The sequence below is a fragment of the Euleptes europaea genome, chromosome 11 (assembly GCF_029931775.1).
Source record: "Euleptes europaea isolate rEulEur1 chromosome 11, rEulEur1.hap1, whole genome shotgun sequence".
Classification (NCBI taxonomy): Eukaryota; Metazoa; Chordata; class Lepidosauria; order Squamata; family Sphaerodactylidae; genus Euleptes; species Euleptes europaea.
Window position 1 is genome coordinate 52238808 of NC_079322.1, and position 19652 is coordinate 52258459.

A 19652-nucleotide genomic window follows, 5' to 3' on the forward strand; every position below is an offset into this window, starting at 1 on the left:
AAATAACAGGGTAATAAGCCAAAATCAGTGCAGAAGTAGAGTGAGATGGGAGGATTGAACATAAGTAATAAAATAATTCAGACAAAAGCCTAGATGAATAAAAATGTTTTACCTGGTTTTCAAAACTCACAAGCTCAGGAGCCAGGCAAATATCTATGGAGAAGGGAGTTCCCTAGTTGAGGAACCACTACCATAAGGTTGTGGGTCTATTACCTTGCTTCTGAAAGTAAGAGGGGATATGGAGCAGGGCATTCGTGGAAGATCTTAGGCAGATTCATATGGGAGCTAGTGGACCTTTCAAGTACCCTGGTCCGAGCCTTAGAGCACAATCCTGGGGGGGGGGGCAAATCAGAATAGGAGCTGCCATGACCCTGCACTGATGTAAGTGCCCATTTATCCCAGGATAAGGGGCACTTATGCTGACATGGGAGGGGCATTCACACCAACACCGATAAGCCACGCCGCCATCGCAGCCATGCCAGGAGCAAAATCCTGGAAGTGGGAGCCCATGCCAGCGTATGGGAGGGCATTCCAGGGGATGGAGCTGCCTTTAGGCAGCATCCTTACCCCTTTAGCCCCAGGAATGCCCCCTCAAGTTGCAGCGTGGCTACGCCACCTTTTTTTTTTTTTTTTTTTTGGCATAGCCTTGTTGTTTTCTATGGGGGCATTTCCCCCATTTTACATTTTAAGTTGTTTTATTTTCTCCATGGCAGCCATGAAACCTCTGTGGAGGCGCCACGACTGTGCCTGTCCTGGCCGCCGTGCATCCACCCCCCCCTTAAGGAATGGGCTGTCCGAGTTTTAAAAGTAAATAGCCAGTCTTCTGAATTGTGGTCAGAGAGGTGCAGTTCTTTTAAACTAGTGCAGTTCTTTTAAAACTGGTTCCCATCAGCAGCCTTGCTATTGCTGCATTTTGTACTAATTGAAGCTTCTGAGATGTCTTCAAAGGCAGTCCCTTATAGAATGTAATGCCATCTGGATGTGATCAGAGCATAAACCAGATCCTGCTTATATGGGAACAGCTACAGCTGGTGCACCAGCCAAAGTTGGGAGCAACTGCTATGTGCAACAAAGGAAACCTTCTTTGTCTCCATCTGCAAACATGGATCCATGAGGGACCCCAAGCTGTGAATCTGCTCTTACAAGGGAAATGCAACTCCATCTAGCACAGGCGGGTGACAGTATTACAAAGCAACAACGTCCTATTATTCTCTGTCCAGAACTTTATTGTTCTGCATCCAGCCTATGATCATTTCCAGAGAGCAGTTCAGGATATCCATTGTCTTACCAAACAAGGAGAAAGACAGATGAGTGCCATCAGCATAACTGATGGCATTTCACTCCAAACATCTGAACAGCGTCTCCCAGCAGTTTCCTGTTGACAGTAAACTGCGGGGACCATAGTGCAAATGCCACAGTTTTGACCAGTAGTCCTCCTGCCCCACCTTCTGATACTGCTCAGCTGGATGGGACCAGAACAACTGTTGCCCAACTTACATTTCAACCAGGTCAGAACACTTACCGTGGCTGATGGTATCAGGAGCTCCTGAGATGTTCAGAAAAAATCAGTAGAGTTACTGTGCCTCGTGCTCAGCCAAGGTTGTATTCATCACAGTGACCAGGATATTTTCAGTCCTAAGACCAGGTGAGAAGCCACATTGATAAGGTTCTAAATTAGCCAAGAAAGCCTGAAGTTGCCCAGCCATCACCAGTCCAAGCACCTTGCCCCCAAAGGGAATATTTGCTCATTAGTTTTTAAATAGTTCATGCCTAGTCATGGCTTCTTTAGGAGGCGACTCTTATTTGAACAGATCGATATATACGTTTTCTGAAATTGTCAACGTTTGCCTTCTTTTGTTGCTTGTTTGGACTACAGCCAAACCTACTCAGAGTGATAAAAGATAAAAAGGACACACATTCCTTTTCAGATTCCAAAGAAGTCATGTGTTTGGGCCTCTTTATGTAAGTACCAGGGCATATAACAGCTCACGTGTACTAGTTCTCAGTAGAAAACCTTGCCTTGTCCTGGCAATGCCAGTGTGGTGCACTGGTTAGAATTTTTGAACTAGGACCAAGGAGACCTAAGTCCACAGTTCCTCTCTGCCATGAAACTCTTTAGCTACTGTGGGGTCAGTCACTCATTCTCAGCTCAGACTACCTTGCATGGGTGCTTGAGGCTAAAGTCAGCAGTAGAGGTCCATATATGCTATTCAGTGCTCTGTGGGGAGAATGTAAAGATTAGCTAGATAATCCTGCACCTGCTGCCCAGGGCTACTCCCAAGACTAATTCAAAGTCTGGCTCATTTCCCATGGTAAGCTACTCATATGCTTCCACTGTAAGGCACAAAATATGACAAAGTGTTAAAGAAAGTAATATTTGGCATGACAAAAGCTGAATTTCATACCTGGTGGAAGACGCTCAAAATCAGGTCTCCTCAGACTTGGATCCAGGCTTTGTGCTGGCATAGGGATGGGAGGAGGAGGAGGAGGAGAGGAAGAGTTGGTTTTTATATGCCGACTTTCTCTACCATTTAAGGAAGAATCAAACTGGCTTACAATCCCCTTCCTTTCCCCTCCCCACATCAGACACCTTGTGAGGTAGGTGGGGCTGAGAGAGCTCTAAGAGAACTGTGACTAGCCCAAGGTCACCCCGCTGGCTTCATATGTAGGAGTGGGGAAACAAATCCCAGTTCACCAGATTAGCTGCCACTCATGTGGAGGAGTGGGGAATCAAACCTGGTTCTCCAGATTATAGTCCACCACTCCCAAACACCGCTCTTAACCACTAACCACGCTGGCTCTAGCCCTGAATGATAGGATTCCCAGTTTACGTGATCATGTGTCTTTTGCACCCACCACATCCTCTTCTATGCTGTTGCTTGCCCATGCTGTTGCACACTTGTTTCACCATAGCAAAGGCATTGCAATGACTCAGTGCCACAGACTATGCACTCACAGTGTTGTTACACTGAAACTACACAGTTACAGCATCAACATTACACTGGTTTAGTGGTACTTAGAAGTGGTTTATCCCATCTAGTCAATATAACTGGAGAACAGAATAGTGCTGTTAGTCTGTAGTATTTAGAAGACAAAATATTGTTACAGCTTACTGCAGCATATACATTCATAGTAGTGTTGCCAAGTCCCGCTTCACCACCAGCAGTTTTTGAGGAGGAGCCTGAAGAGGGCAGGGTTTGGGGAGGGGAGGGACTTCAGTGCCATAGAGTTCGATTGCCAAAGCAGCCATTTTCTCCAGGTGAACAGATCTCTGGAGATCATTTGTAATAGCTGGAGATCAGTTATAATAGCAGGAGATCTCCAGCTAGTACCTGGAGGTTGGCAACACTAATTCATTGTGAAGATAATTTCAGACAGTAACCTTATTGGTCTGCAGTAAAACAGCTAGATCTGAGCCCAGTAGCATCTTACAGACGAACAAGATATATGGGGCAAAGTTTTTATGAGTCAATGATCCCTTCATCACATTCATAGTCAAGAGTCTACTCACAAGGATCTTTCGAGAGTCAAAGCTCCCTTCATCAGCTTTTCAAGATAATGAATGGACAGAAACGACCAGATTGCACAGTATGGATAGAACTGAAAAGTAGTCTAGTTTAGAAAGCTAATATAAGGGTGACAGTAACAGAGCAAGAGAATTTTAATCATAAATTGTTATGTTTTAACTGAATATGTTATGAGCCACCCCAAGCCCAGAGTTGTCGAGGAGGGGAGGGATATAAAATGAACGAATGCATAAATAAATGAATAAATAAATAGAAGGTTAGACTCAAGGCTTGTAAAAGGAATCTCACCTTCCTTAAGAATGATGCCTTTGAAATATAAGGATGTCCTACAACTTCCGAGTTGACTGAGAGGAAACACTTTTAGCTTGAGGGCCTGAACATTTGACCTGTTGCCTCACAATGGGTTATCACTTCCAAAATCCATAATGGTAGCGTTGAGTAGGCTATTAAAGACTATGGCCCTCCCCAAAGGATTAATAGACCCAGATTTGTCTACTTTCAGAGAAGTTTCATCTGGATTAATCAATTCAGTGGAGCATTCAATAATAAAGTTCATTTGTTGTGTCTAGTAAAAGGCAATCTTTTATTGTGTGGATGCTGCTTGAAAAAGTATCGTGTTGTCACATTGCTGCTGTAACAGGGAAGACTGCTCATCATGTGAAGTGTGCATAGATAGTACTGACTTGGAAGTTCTTGATGATAAGCGAAAATGCTATATGATGTATCACATGAGATGTTATGGCACTGATAACAGGGAAATTCCCACAATCAGTATTCCCTCAGTCAAAACCCCTTAATTCATGTTAAACAGTTGCTGATGCTCAGAATTCCACTGAAGACTGAGTTTACATAGCATCTGTGTATTAATTTGATAAAGAACATGAGAAATGTTTCAGAGGAGGCCAAAAGGCTTCATACAAAGTAACTAAATAAATGCACCAACCAACTATACATAAAGTTGGACCAGAACCAACGGGTTGAAATTAAATCAAAAGAGTTTCTGTCTAGATATTAGGAAGAATTTTCTAACAGAGAGGTTCCTCTGTGGAACAGGCTTCCTCAGGAGGTGGTAAGCTCTCCTTCCTTGGAGGTTTTAAAAAAGAGGCTAGATGGACATCTGTCAGCAATGCTGATTCTGTGACCTTAGCCAGATCATGAGAGGGAGGGCACCTTGGCCATCTTCTGGGCATGGAGGGTCACTGGGGGTGTGTGGGGGAGGTAGTTATGAATTTTTTGCATTGTGCAGGGGTTTATACTATATGACCATGGTGGTCCCTTCCAACTCTTATGATTCTATATAGACTGTGATTCCAAAGTCAGGCAGCTTTTAAAAGTCAAGGTTGCAATTTGCTGGAGAAGGTAAGTAAGACAGAAAAAAAAACATTTCATGTGTGTGGTCACATCGAAAGAATTCCCCTTGTTTGATTATGTAAGATGTACCGGTAAATGAGTCATTATAATTTTAATTGAATCTTGTTTTGTTTTTTTTTAAACTAACTTCAGTATTTCTCAATGCCAGTAATTAATGTGTTTTAGAAGAGATCGGAAGTATGAAGAAGAATGAAAAGAGGGTTTTTTCCCTTTAATTTGCTGTGAAACGAAGTAGGGAGTCTTGACATATGTAGTAGAAAATAAATCACTGGGATAAACAGCCTCTGTTGCTGGTTAGTATTTCTGAGAAATGTCCCTTCTTGAAATCTTTATATTAAGCACTTGTAGTGAACATAATGTTTTGCCAAACTAGCAAATTTATCCAAGCATTGTGAGAATGGAGTTCTCGGCTCTGTTGATGGCTTTTGTTTCTCTCCATCTTTGGAGCTAGATCTAGAATGAAGGGGGTGGGGTGAGGATTCTACATCTGAGGGTTTTTTTCCACATTTGATCTGGTAGTTTGCATACAGCTGCCGAGTAGACAGTTACCTTTGAAAGGAACATTTGGCTGGTTTAATTTGATTAGAGCAAGCCACCTCAATCATTTCTTAACTAAGAGTGCTTTCATTTTTGCTTGGCAGTAGGAGTTGGGAAAGTACTGATTGGTAACGATATAGGGCAAAATAGCAGACAAGAACACAAATAAAGTGAATGATAAAATGGCCTTAGTGGAATTTTTTATATGCATAAACCCCTGCTTAGGTGAGGTTTTCTGTTTAACAACATGCAAAAAAATACCGGTAAGTGGAAGTGGTTTAAATTAACAAATGTATCTTCTGGCCTTTGTGGCAAAAAACCCCTATTCGTAATAAGATTAATTCTGAAAGTTCTAGCAAAAGACTGATTAAAAGGGCTATTTTATATGATATTCCTTAGGCTTTTCAAAATTTTAAGCAAAATGAATAGGGAAAATATAAACATTTTTTCTCCCTTTTGCCTCTTTTTTGGATAGTCATCAAAGAGCACCGCACCACTAAATTTCATTGAAAACATTTTCCATTTAAAACATTTCCTAAAAGTTAAATTTAAAAAGCTATATGCTCTTCCATTGAGACAATTACTCATTGTGTAATGCTCATAGTTATCAGACAAAAATTCTCTGATTTTATTTCTTTGTTTAATCTGAGATCAGATAAAGATACCCTATGTTTCTTCTGCTTAAAGATAAAAACAGAAATTGTGGAAATGAAGGGAGAACAGTTTGAGATAATAGAAATACATTATAGTAGATTAGGATGTGTCATACAAACAGCTAGATAAAATATGAGGGAAAACTGCACTACAAATATGTGATGAGAAGGGTTATCATACATAAGTGATTTGAGTGTATGTTTCAGACACATTTTGGAATGGAAAAAAGACACCGGAATGTTGTATTTGGCTGCATCTTCAATTGAAGGATCTGGCTAGATTACAGAAATGCAGGGCATCATTATTTCACCCACAACCTGTTTAGAAACAGAGGTGTTTTCCACTCAGGGATGGCCTTGTGTGGTTTCCATGTTGCTGCTATAGCTGCTGATACAGCACAGCAGCAACAGGACTTCCTTATGGCAGGTTTCCCTTCATTCTCCCTGCCCCACTCAGCAGCCATTTCTCCTCCTCCATGCCACTTGATTTGAAAGTTTTAAAAAAATTAAGAAGCATTTGACATATTATAACAACGTATTTCATTAAAATGAATTCAGAGAACCTGACAGGCAGAACATTATCAATGTATCTAATTCCCAGCATGGCCAAATCCGTGGATACTTAAATACAGAAAATGTAGTCATGAACAGACAAGACAGATCTTTCTACAAACCTGAAGATGCCCCAGGTTTGCAGAAAAAAATCTTATATAGGCAACCACAACAGTATTGCCAGCCTTCAAGCCTTGGTTTCTGTCAGCAAATGGCAGGGGAGGGGAAAGGCCCCTTTCCAGGGCTGTTATGGCCTTTGAGGGAGGACTCATTGGTGCTCTGCTGGCACCAATCACCAGATGACTTGATACCACACAACATGCTTTACTCACCCAGGAATGACTGCTTGCTACTATTCAACAGCAGCTATCCCACAAAAGGCAGTGTGGTGTAGTGGTTAGAGTTTCAGACTAGGACCTGCATATTGGAAAACCAACACAGCAAGCTCTATCCCATTTCTTTGCTTGCTTTTCTGGTTTTCTGTTTGCAGGGATTGGAGGAGCCTTACAGAATGTTATCTTGTACTTGTACTCTGAAGTAGCGCAATCTAGTCTATTGCCTCCATAGTTTTCCTATTCCAACTTGATTCTTCTGAACATGCAAACCACACCTTTTTAGATAGCTATCTTTTGGGGTGTAATCAAGCAGGGATTGAGTTTTGAGTGAGGGGATGGCTCTATGCTGGACCTCCCAGCCATGTAGTGTAGGCATAAATAAGAGTGGCTTACAACAGCAGGATTTGCTAAAGGAATAGATTGTAGTAAGCCTCCTTTCTATTCTCTGCCCAAGCATGGAATCCAGTATCTGGCACAGGCATCTGTCAGTTTATGGAGTTTCAGCACTGCCAAGAAAAGCTTGAAAGATGTGTGGGCAGAGCCTGGTGAAAGAACTCCTTATTGTTCCATACATTATGAGTTAGAGCAGAACTCAACAAAGCTTTGAAAGGTCAAGGAGTAGGACTTCAATATTCTGCACTGTTCCTTGTCCTTCTCCCATCTCTACCTCCAGGCTATCATTCTAAACTGAAAACGCTTTTCCCTTTTCTATTGTCAGAATTAATTTAAATCTCATCATTTGGATTTTCTTCAGAGCAGAATTTGGGTTTGGAGGAAGGCCCAGGGGAAAAGAGCATTAATACGGGGGCCAAATAACGACAAGTGCTGTCCTCCTTGAAAAGGTCCCATTTTATTTCCTTTGGTCTGAATTGCAGTGTATCATGCATGGCAACATATGAAGCTCATCAACATGTGGGTCCCATTGGACTCATAGAGAAAGTCATCGGTTCGCAGAACATACCAGGCAAATGAAGAAGACATCTGAGTAGACAAACGTATCTCTGCAGAAAAGCAGAAACATTCTTGAGGATTAGAGTATAATAATGATTTTGTTTGACTACCAGTGCAATACTGTGCATAATTATTCCAGACTGGAGTAAATAATGCATAGGATAACACTGTCTGCCAACCTGCTTCCGATAAAAAGTGTTGGCAGTATTGACGTGTCACTGGGTATCCTTCCAGACTACTAAAAAATACACAGCCAGACAAAAATAATTAAGAAGGACTAGGGAGTCTGGAAAAGAAAGTGATGTGCTGAAAAGCAAGAAGGAGCTATGGAAAGAACATCTTATCAGGCACTGTTTCCTTGAAGTAATATTCTTAACAAAGAAACCTTTTACAGGACTGGTAACGTAGTGACTTAATGACTAAAGGAGGCACTGGCCTTTGAAATGTCTTGGATGCAAACTAGGGATGAGAAAATTAGTTTAGGTGGATTCAGCCTAGTCCCTACCAGACATTTGTCTACATCCCAAAACCACATTAGAATTTGGCAGTCAGGACCAAATTCTCTCAGCTCCAAAGTGGTCCAGGGTAAGAGAACCTGGTGCTGTGGGTCACTGTTAGCCATGTGCTGAAAGCTTGCCCAGTCTGACCTTACTGGTTTGGCCTTGATCCCGGACTGTTTACTTCGTTTTCAAACCAAGTCTCTTTTCTGAACACCAATACAGGGATAAAAAAAAAGTATAATTGGTAAAACTGGTGGCCTGATCCAGTCTAGGCCATCTCCTGGCGGGTGGGGGATTATTGTTATTTATTTACTTATTTATAGTCCACCTTTCTTGCTGAGATTCAAGGCGGATTACAGAATTAGAAAACAATGCAATGAAAACAATATAATGCCATACAATTAACAATGCAACATAGACATTAAATCCACAGTCTTATTTGCATTGTGAAAATGCACTCCTGAACAATTCTGTTTTATACATTCTATGGAACAATAAAGCGTGAATGATAAAATGAGTATTTTGGATGGTGTACCACGCTATCCTTGTTCACAAAAGCATGTATATCCCTTCCTTTTTCATCGCTTGATTATTTGACGCTTGAGTAGTAGTTGAATGTATAAACTGACGCCATTGGACAGTGAGTAGCAACTGGGCAATATAAAACTTCTGTCAGTAGTGATTGAACAGTAATGGCTTATTCACATATGCAATCCTTCACTTATAACTGTGGTCACAGAGTAATGAAAATGTATGTGTGAATGTGCTTAGACCTGATCTGCATGTCTGGGTAAAACCACATGTTTAAAAGAGTCTACCACATTTTGAAAGTTTGAGAGCCAGCGTGGTGTAGTAATTAAGGTGTTGGAGTAGGATCTGGGAAACCCAGGTTAAAATCCCCACTCACACCATGGAAGCTTTCTGGGTGACCTTGGGCCAGTCATACATTCTCAGCCTTAACCCTGTCTAGTATTTGGATGGGAGACCTCCAAGGAATACCAGGGTCATGACACGGAGGCAGTCAATGGCGAACCACCTCCAAATGTCACTTGCCTTGAAAACCCTAAAGGATCGCCATAAGTCAGCTGTGACTTGACAGCAAAAAAACAGAAACCACACTTCACATCAAAATTTCCCTGTCCGTGGAAAATCAGCACATCAGAGAGAAGTTTCTATTTTCCCACATGCAGGGATCTTTCTTGGGGGAACATACAAACAAGCAATGTCACCTACTGGCTCAATAAAACGACCTCAGGAACTCAATTATATGGATTGTTTCACTTAAAGGGAACATCAGCAAGCATTCCACAGCCCTATCTGCATTCCTAACAATCAACACACTTCACACTAAAAAAAGGAGCAAAAACTGACTTACTTAAAATGTCTGGAAGCAAAGAGTAAAGAATTACAGTAAGCAAGCTCAAAAAGATGAGCAACAGGCAGCATAATTATTGTCTGGCAACATGAGTGACAAGACAGGGATAACTGGTGGACATTGTTCCAGGTTTGTGACAAGGAAAAACATTTTTTCTCACTATACGAAGACTAAGTAAACCAAGGAAGAAACCAGGAGGAGGAGGAGCTGCTGTGGGCCATATGTTTCCATTGTCTTCTGTGATTCTCTGTAGCTTCCCTGGTTGGCAACAGTTTTGGTGGCTGAAATTCTGAGATGATCCTCTGGCTTTGACCTCTGCAGTGTTTTCTGTCTTTCCAGGAGTTTATGCCCCACTCCAAGAGTCTTTTAGCTCCCCAAAGGCTCACCCATAGTTTGAGATCCACTGATTTAGGAGAAACAGGTGATAGATGGAGACATGAAGCTGCCCTTATACTGAATCAGCCCATTGGTATACCAAGGTCAGTGTTGTCTCCTCTGAGCGGCAGCACGTCGTCTCCAGGATCCTAGGCAGGTCTTTCCCATCACCTACTACCTGCTCCTTTTTGCTGGAGATGCCAAAGATTAAACCTGAAACCTTCTGCAAGCAAATTGCATGTTCTTCCTCCAAACCACAGCCCCTCCCCAAATGCTATGGCTGATTTTTTCTGTGCAATTAATTTTTTCTGCAGAGCTTTTGAGACCTTAAAAAATGCAGGTGCCTAGTTTTGTCTATTGGTGAATCCAGCTCTGTTTATTCCTCACCATCACCCAGGAACTTCTTGATCTCAAAGAAAAGAAAATGGCAGTTGGGACAAGGGAGCGATAGGAGACAGCGGTTGGCATCTGGCTTGGAATCTGCATTTACATTTATCCTTGATCCACTCTTACTCCCGTCTTACTGCAATCACTGTAAATAGTGGAAATATCTTTTTAGCAACAAAAACAAAAATACAATAGGTTGTACTTATGGTACCTTCAGTACAAAAATCTTTTATCCAGTTTTTGTCACTTTTGTTTCTGAATATAATGTGACCCTGTACACACAGTTTTCACATGCTCTAGCTTGTTATCAAGAAATAGGAGCCTGAGAATGGCCGGGGGTGGGGGGGAACCATCAGGACTCCTAAGTGAGTCTTTATTCTTACCATAGTAGGCAACTGTTATGGAAACACATCTGCATGATTTTCACAGTGGATATAAAAAGGATACAATATACAACAAAGGACTCTCATCCCCAGCAAGAAGGAGTTTCTCATAATTTTTTTTGTCTGCTCTTTAAAGAACTATTTGGCAGGCATCCTGCTAATGTTGCCTTGGTAGCTTCAAGCCTGATGCAAGTTTTAGTTCAAGGTGCTCTGCTTAGATAGAATATGTAAATGGAAGGACAGAAGGGCAGGGAGTGTTTGTTTAATGGAGAGTTTTCAAAGTGTTTTGAGATCTATGGGATGTATGTGATGGATCTGTTATGACTTCAGAGATAGAGATTCAGTATAGGCTTACTGCAGTTTTATACCAGTTTGACTGTTGTGGATTCTCCAAAACAATATGAACCATTTTAGTATGAGGAGAGTGCTAAGAATTCTGCATTAGCGCTCTCTAACCCCTCCCCCAGGGTTGCCAATCTCCAGGTGGTGGCTGCAGTTCTGCTATTACAACTAATTTCCAGGCGACAGTGATCACCTGGAGAAAATGGCCATTTTGGAAGGTGAACTCTGTGGCATTACACCCCATTGAAGTTCGTCCCCAAAACCCACCCTCCTCAGGCTCCACCCCCAAAATCTCCAGGTATGCTTGCAGATGCCTGGGTACAATTTAGTATGCATACAACCCATATAGTGTGGACTGGTTTGAAATTAGACATTTAGCAGCTCTGTGTACCTGGGCTTTTAAGTAAGAAAATTCCCTGTTTGCTGTCCATACATGTAGCATAATTCTGTAGCATCAAACCAGATTGCTGTGCTAAATAGCAATAGTTCCTAAATACTGTTAGGAGCCAGGGATGTAATAATTGTCTTTAAGTCCAGAGATCTAGCTGTCTTTATCACTTCGTTTAAAATGTACAGAATATTGATGGTGTTCACATTCTGCACAGTGGAATCTTTTAAAAAATATGGCATGAGTCGAAAGGGTAACTTTGCCAATGTATTAAATACTTGGCAAAAAAAGGTGTTTAAAAATTAAGTAAATGTTGTTCAACAGAAACATAGTTGGAAATATTTTCCAGTGTTTATGTTCAGATTTCAGACCTGTCTGGCTACTCTGTGTTTGCATGTACCGGGATGGATAATTAGCTAAATATATTGAAGAGTATTAAATCCTCAGCCAGATTTTGCAGAATTTAATCAGTCCATCTAAATCCCTCTATCTAGCAATATAATTCTGTGAAGAGAGACTGACCCCTGTCGTTGACTCCACAACAGGCTTCTGATGCACAGGAGATTGATGTGGCATTTAACTAATTGCTAAAAGAAAAATCTAATCTATAGGCACAGAATTTTTAGCCAAAGTTTAAAATGTCTATATGCCTTTGATCTTGGGGACTGGTATGTGGATAAATTTAGATGCATGATACCTAATATAGCAAAGAAGGTGAAATGATTTATCTCTAGAAGTTGTGGGGTGGAGGTTGATAAACTTGCTGGTTTCCAAGGGGTGTTCTAATCTATTAACGAAAGCAACAAAATTGGATGTGGCAGGGGACTCATAGTTTGTTTTTGTGACCATAGTTGTAGTCAGGGCAATGCTCTTCTTTTGACCTTACTAAGCCTCTCTAGCCACATAATTTATGAGCCAGAGTGGCTATAATTCAAATTCAACCCATGCAAATAACTGTACATGCAGTTAATCTGGTCACAGAAACAGTATCATATGGGAAAAGAAAGCTAATGGGTTACCACTTCTCCACAATTAGACCTTCCATGCTCCCCTCTTCTGGTGTTTCACAGTTCTAATGAGGAGACAATCTAAGACAGACAAACCCAGTAGAACCTTGTTCCGTTCAGCGGTGGGTCCATGTCTCAATGGTAGAGCACCTGCTAGGATTGTAGAAGATCCCAAATTTAACCCCTGACATCTCCATTTTTTTTTAAAAAGGGTTAGGTAGTAGGTGATGTAAAAGAACTCTACTGGAGATCCTGGAAAGCCCCTGCCAGTTAGCGTGGAGTGTACTAGGCTCTGAACTCTGACTCAGAAGCCTCTGAGAAAAAGCCCAAGGAGCCAGAAACATGGCCTGGGGGAGAGCAGGAAACTGGAGCCCTCTGCAGTCTGTAGCCTTCTTAGAATAGAAAGTAAATTTTTTGGCTGCATAATTCCATTATATGTAGATGTAACTTGGAAATATGCTGACATAGCTCCCTAGTGACACAACACTGGTATAAATCCGGTGCCAGAGTTTCTACACTGGCATAGGGTCCAGAAATGGTTCGTTCCAGGGGCATGCCAATGGAGGAGAAGTAGGTTATGACGCACACACCCTCTTTCAACCGCTTCAATATCCCACTCAATCAGCCCGGCCGTATATGCTGAGGGAAAAAGCGTTGGCCTGAGTATATTTGTGAGGAGATTATTTTCCTTCTCCTCCAGTCCCACACCAGTATTTACCTCAGAGAGAAATAGGACACAAGAAGCTTTTTAACTTAAACAGACAAAACAGGGATGTTTATTAAACAGAACTCACAGAGATTGATTTTCAGGGAAAAGGCAGAAATTGGAGGGAAAACTCAAAGTCAGGTTTATCTACATAAGATTACTTCAGAGAGATATCTTAGATGTTTTCTTCACTCAAGTTCCTTCAGTTCTTAGTTTCACGCTTAGTTCTGTCCCTCAGAACTGTTTCTTAGATTCAGATTCACAGACTCTGTCCCCAGCCTAGTTCACAGGAGCGAAGGAAGTCTGAGTTCCTTTCCCTCCTCAGAGAACTCACAGAAGTTTGGGGAAATATCCAAAATACCTCTTCCAGTTCTCTCTCTGATTACCCCACACCAGTGGCTGTAATCCTCCACACCTCCCTGCTACCGGAATAGCTCTACCTCAGAGACTAATTCCCCTTTGTGACTTGAGAATGGGCCCTCTCTAACCCAATTCTCACTCCTGTCACTACCACAGGTTACGTGTTTCAATAGCTTCGGCTTTAACAGAATCCCTCAGGTTCACAGTCTGGCTTCTGCTCAGTTTCGCTACCAAACTCAGAATCTATCACAGCCTTCTCTGGCTGGTTCCAATCTTAGGACTCCTTTCACAGCCTCCTCTCAGGCTGGTTCCTAAGCTTCCAGTCTATCACAGCCTCCTCTCAGGCTGGGTCCCCAGTGCTATCATAATGTTATGCTTGCAAGAACAATGGCATAAACACTCCCTTTGGATGGCAGTGAAAAAACAAGGTCTCTCCACCTGCTTCCAACCATGCCTACGGAACCACAGTGCAGTTTGGGATACTAGGTCTACAGCCAACTACAGATCTCCTAAGCACTGCATAAACATCAGTCATGTCTCAGATGATAAGAGTGTGTGGCATAGGGTTACATCTCTTTGGCCTCATGTCAGACACATTTAGAACACACATGGGGGATTTTGTCGATGGGGACTCTAGAGAAAGGGCACTTTACACAAAACGGAAGCACTTTGTACAAACAGCTAAGGGGGGAGAACAAATATTGTTACAGCATATTATACTGCTCCTCTCAGCACCCTTACAGGAACCAGTTCAGGACACAAACACTGACCCTTCATTCGTTCAACTCAGGATGCAGCTGCAATGCATCCCACACAGGTAAGCAAGGGAAGAGGGGATACCCTGCCTCAAATTTTGGCTGCTGCAGATGTCTTTCCCTTCTCACTGCAGCATAGACTTGCTATGTATTGGATCAACCACTCTTTTTCCTTCGACAGCTGCTATCCGAACTTTCCCACATAGGGGATAGAGGGGATAGATAGTATACACAGTACTGAATAGGGCCTTTCTTTGAGACATGCTGAAAGAACATTGTAATGTTGTCAGCTACATGCAAGTGAGGGATAGAGGTGCACAACCAAATTTCTGATTAAACACTAGCTATTGCAAGCATTGCTGCTGTTGGCCAAATACTCGTGACTCTTTTGGCTGTCCAGGATCAGTGCCCGTAGCAGCCACAGAAACTGCAGATGTAATTTTAATGCAACTGTCTACAGGGGATTGGTAAGAATGGGCTCAGTTACTATGCTGCTTCCCCCACCAGGTTTCTCCATCCATGCAGAAACTTCCGAGGGGGAGGGGGAGGAAAAGCCCCTCCTTTACATTCATAGCTGATGCCATGTGTAGAATGCTTGTCTATTGTTACTGTGGAATATTAGTCTTCGCCGTCCTTGTGTTTCTTTTGGCTCTTTACAGGCAGCCCTCTGACAGGAGTAGAGTCCAAGGCAGACCCCAGTCACAGTTCATTGCCAACCACATAAGGAAGCTACAACATGGCTAACAGCTGCAGTGACCAGTGAACATCTAGCCACTCTGCCAACTCTCTTGTTCTAGATGACTCCTGCATCATTGCAAGCTACTTAGCAAACCTTTTTTTTTATCAGCAAAGTTGTACCTATCCTGCTCATGTAGTGAAAGGGCCTCCTCTGATTCTGTTGTCATCGCAGCTTTCCGAGGCTTATCTGACCAACAGAACTGGCAAATTCATTCATCTGACTTACATTCAGAACTCCATTCCTGATTCTGTCCAATAAATGTTCGGATTGTTTCATAGTTGTGTGTCTGTTTTTAATGGGGATTGTGGGGGGGGGGGTAGGTAGATAGGGATCTATGCCCCCTGCTCATTACTAACCTCAGTTGTCTTTGGGTGGGACTACCATGAGGAGGCTGAGAAGGTTTCTCAGTGATGGCACAATTGTACTGAAGCAAGGGGGAAGATCCTCCAGGTTCTCTATCATTCTGGTCACTGCTGATTGGCCTCTTTCTGGCCTAAAGGTGAGCTTTGCCTTATTCCCAGTTTCCCTTTTGTTGGGATTCAGATCTCTTCCTTCTGTTTCCCACTACTGAGCAGGTGACCAGTGTGCCTTCTCTGAAGTTCTTTCCTCAGTTTATGTTCCCTTGTTGCTCTCTTGGTATTTGTGTCCCTGTTCCCTTCCAAAGGTTGCCTTGCCTTGGGGCAAGATAACCCCTCTGACCAGAATCCTTGTCTAGGAAAGTCTACAGGATTTCCATGGGAGTTCCTTTGGTTGAGTGACTGGTGGAGGTGTCCAGCTGATATGGATAGGCTGTCAATGCTTCCTTCCCTGTGTGTCCACCTGTGAAAAGGATATGTGTGTGCAGGATGGTATACAAATCTTCATCTGTGGTATTTCTAAGGGTCAAGTAATTATATACAAATCTTCATCTGTGGTATTTCTAAGGGTCTAGTAATTATATTGTTCCTATTAGGTACGCTACAGTCCTCCATACAGTGAAGGGTGCTGTGTTTCTGTTATTCCTTCCCTTGTTCGGTATGTGGTGAGGAAAGGTGATGTCAGTGAGGTGTGTCAGTGTGCAGTGGCTGGCTGTTTCCATATATAGCATGACATGGGTGTCTTCAGCATGTACTGCATGATTGGTGGTTGTGGGTGTTGTCGCTATGGATTCCAGTGCAGTTGGTAAGTTCTCAGTTCCTTGGACTTGGGTCTTTTTGGGAATAACAACTTGGGATACCAATGGATGCCGTGCTGGCACTGGTGATGTCACCAGCATTTGGGGCTTCAGATTGACCTGCCCATTTCCTGACTAGCATCCCTCATGCCTAAACAGGTACACTAAAAATACCATGTTACAAACTAGTATTTCTACCAAATTAGTTCTTCAGTTGACTTTCTCTCTCTCTCTGGTTCTGGAATATATCCTGTGAGGTAAGAAGTAATTCTTGATTCATCCATTCAGCTGAAATTTGGAGACTGTTCCAGGAATCCAAGCTCCATTCAATTCAACCTTAATTGGGGCTTCTCTCCTTAGCCCAAGTAATCTTTGAAATAGCAGATTGAAATCTTAAACGGAAGATTGCTATGCTTCCACTTACAGGTTGGTTGGTTCAGCGCTTTGTTCTTAGCGATATTAATGCTCACCCAATTTGCAAACGTCTTTGATATCTGAAGATGAAAAAGTTCTAGACAAAGGCAAAGCATTTTTCTTAACTGCATTGTGACCTGTCTAGTAATATAGTATGTGCAATTTTCTTCACAAGAGGCAGATGGTATCTTCAAGTGAGAGTTGGTAGCAGACAGCTGAGCCTGGAGACAGTGGATGTCTAGGACAGATGCCACTGAGCACTCAAGTTGAAAAAGGAACTCTGGTATCATGGAGAGCCCCCCCCCCATTGCTTCCTAGTGGGTCAGTAGATGTAAAAATACTGACACACATGTGCACAATGACTATACAAATAATCTAAAGGTTTCATTCAGTTATCACTATCTGATCCTGGTTTATATGGTTTAATTGAGAAGAAAAATAGCCTACACTTCACACTGGATAGGGAATAACATGACCAGGACATTGATATCTGAGCAAGAAACTTATATTTATTTATGCAAAACATTTTTATCCATTCTCATAATATGGATTCCCAGAATTTCAGCATTAATGGCAATCCCCTATAAAAGTGGTATAAATGAGTTCTACAATGATAAGCTAGTACAGATTCTTACCCAGTACCAAACTTGGTAACTGCAGGTCAATAAACATAGTGATTAGAGTGTTGGATTGAGAACGGGGAGACCTTGGAAGAAGGGTGGGATTAAAAATAAAACTCAAATGTTCCTCAGTAAAGATATTGGACTGGAACCAAGCAGCTGGTGAAAGGGGGAGGAGGGGGGTCTCCACTGACCATCTAAAGGTCTCTGCTGCGAATCATGAGACCAGTTTGGATAAAAGCCATGAGGTATAGGGGATGTAGTTAACTGGGGAATTGGCCAAGTGTGAAGAAGAATGTTGGACTGGATCCAATCCCAGTTTTCTCCCCAACAGGAACCAAATGCAAGTTACAATACAAAAACACAATATAAACAAACTGATAGGGAAGAAAGGCTTCTGAATGCAAGGCAGCTCCTCCTTTCTCACTGCCAGCAGATATTCCAGTTCCAGGATATAACCCTCAAGCCATGGGGAGAGGCTGTGGTTCAGTGGAAGAGCCTCTGCTTTGCATGAAGAAAGCCCCAGGTTCAATCCCCATCATCTCCAGTTGAAAGGACCAGGTAGTAGGTGATTTGAAAGATCTTGGCCTGAGACCCTGGAGAGCCACCGCCAATCTCAATAGACAGTAGTGAAATTGATGGACCAATAGTTTGATTCAGTATAAAGCAACTTCATGTGTGCCATGAACCTTTTTTCTCTTGTCTTTCATCCTATGCCACAGGCTTGTGTTTGTGGGCCAGTTCAGGCTTTAAAAGGTTACCTGCAGAAAAAAGGTGGGGCAGAGGCTGAGCTACAAAGTCTTGCAGCAACTGGCTTGTGTTCCAGTCCCCTCCCCTTAATATGATACATTGTAACTTACTAAATATATTTATCTTAACGGTACCAAATTCTGTTTGGCTCATAATGTTGAAAATGAAGATTTATCCCTGTTTGGGGTGGGGACAGGGTTGCCGACCTCCAGGTTGTGGCTGGAGATCTCCCGTTGTTACAACTGATCTCCAGGCGACAGAGATCAGTTCCCCTGGGGAAAATGGCCACTTTGGAAGGTGGACTCTATGGCATTATATCCCATTGAAGTCCGTCTCCTCCCCAAACTTCCCCTTTCCTAGGCGCCACCCCCCAAAATCTCCAGGTATTTCCCAACCTGGAGCTGGCAACCGTAGGTGGAGAGGGGGAATGGGACTTTTGACTATATTGCAAATTAAACTGCCTGATTTTCAAAGCATCCAGACCAGCTGTTTGTTTGTTTGTTTGTTAAACATACCTCTAAAGTCCCACTGAGTGGGCAAGTCAGTTGTGCTGGTCTGTAGAGCACATTATTGAAATTATTGAGCATGCCTGTGTTCTCTTGCATGATAAACAGCTTGTAGATTTAGGAACTGTATCCGCTTCCAATCAGGGTATCTGATGAATTATGTATAGTGTACCGGAATTCACCTTGCTCTTCCTATGTTATTTTCTGATACATGGAGGTACATATTATGTGATGCCAACTTATAGCTTTAGTTATTTACAACTAAGTATTTCTATTCTATCCTCTTAGGTTGTTTGATGTATGCACAGTGTCCCGAACAGACCGAGAGACCAAACTAACACTTGTGTTCGAGCATGTCGATCAAGACTTGACCACTTATTTGAATAAAGTTCCAGAACCTGGAGTGCCAAGCGAAACTATAAAGGTATCAGAGAAGGGTAGGGGGAGGAGGTTTGTACATAATTTTATGCAATAATATGCTAACTGCAAAGGGACGTAAAATGGAAATCTCACTAATCAACCAACTATGGCTCTAATTGAGTTGCACTGGTCTTTTTGAAAAGATGTGGTTCAGAATAAAAAATTTCACAGTTGAAAATCATTCTTCATAGAGTGCATACTGTTTAGCTTTGCGCTTACTCAGCTTTATATTGTCACCAAGTTATTTCCTAATTCTGTTAAATTGGCAAATGGCTTCTAAAAGAATTCAGGAAAAGCCTAAGCATGCAGGCATGGTTCAGATGTAATGCTAATCTATATTCTGGAACTACATGAATGAACCTTAGATTCATTCTGTTCTCCCCATCACATGCTTGGAGTCAGTTCATGACTTCCATGTTAACGCTAACCATAGTTGGTTACAAGCTGTGGTTCAGAAGTAGAGCCTCTTCTTGGCATGCAGTAGGTCCTGGGTTCAATTCCTAGCATCTCCAGTTAAAAATAAAAAAAATCACATTATATGTAATT

The 19652-nt window shown here is 42.2% G+C and overlaps 1 protein-coding gene across 1 annotated transcript in view; it reads left to right on the forward strand.

Annotated features, from left to right (window-relative positions):
- The window catches only part of CDK6 (cyclin dependent kinase 6), a 106816-nt gene that overhangs the window by 12457 nt on the left and 74707 nt on the right, over positions 1–19652 (forward strand). Inside the window, exon 2 of the mRNA XM_056857496.1 lies at positions 18975–19110. Coding sequence (XP_056713474.1) covers positions 18975–19110 — 136 coding nt within the window. The remainder of the gene's footprint in view (positions 1–18974; positions 19111–19652) is intronic.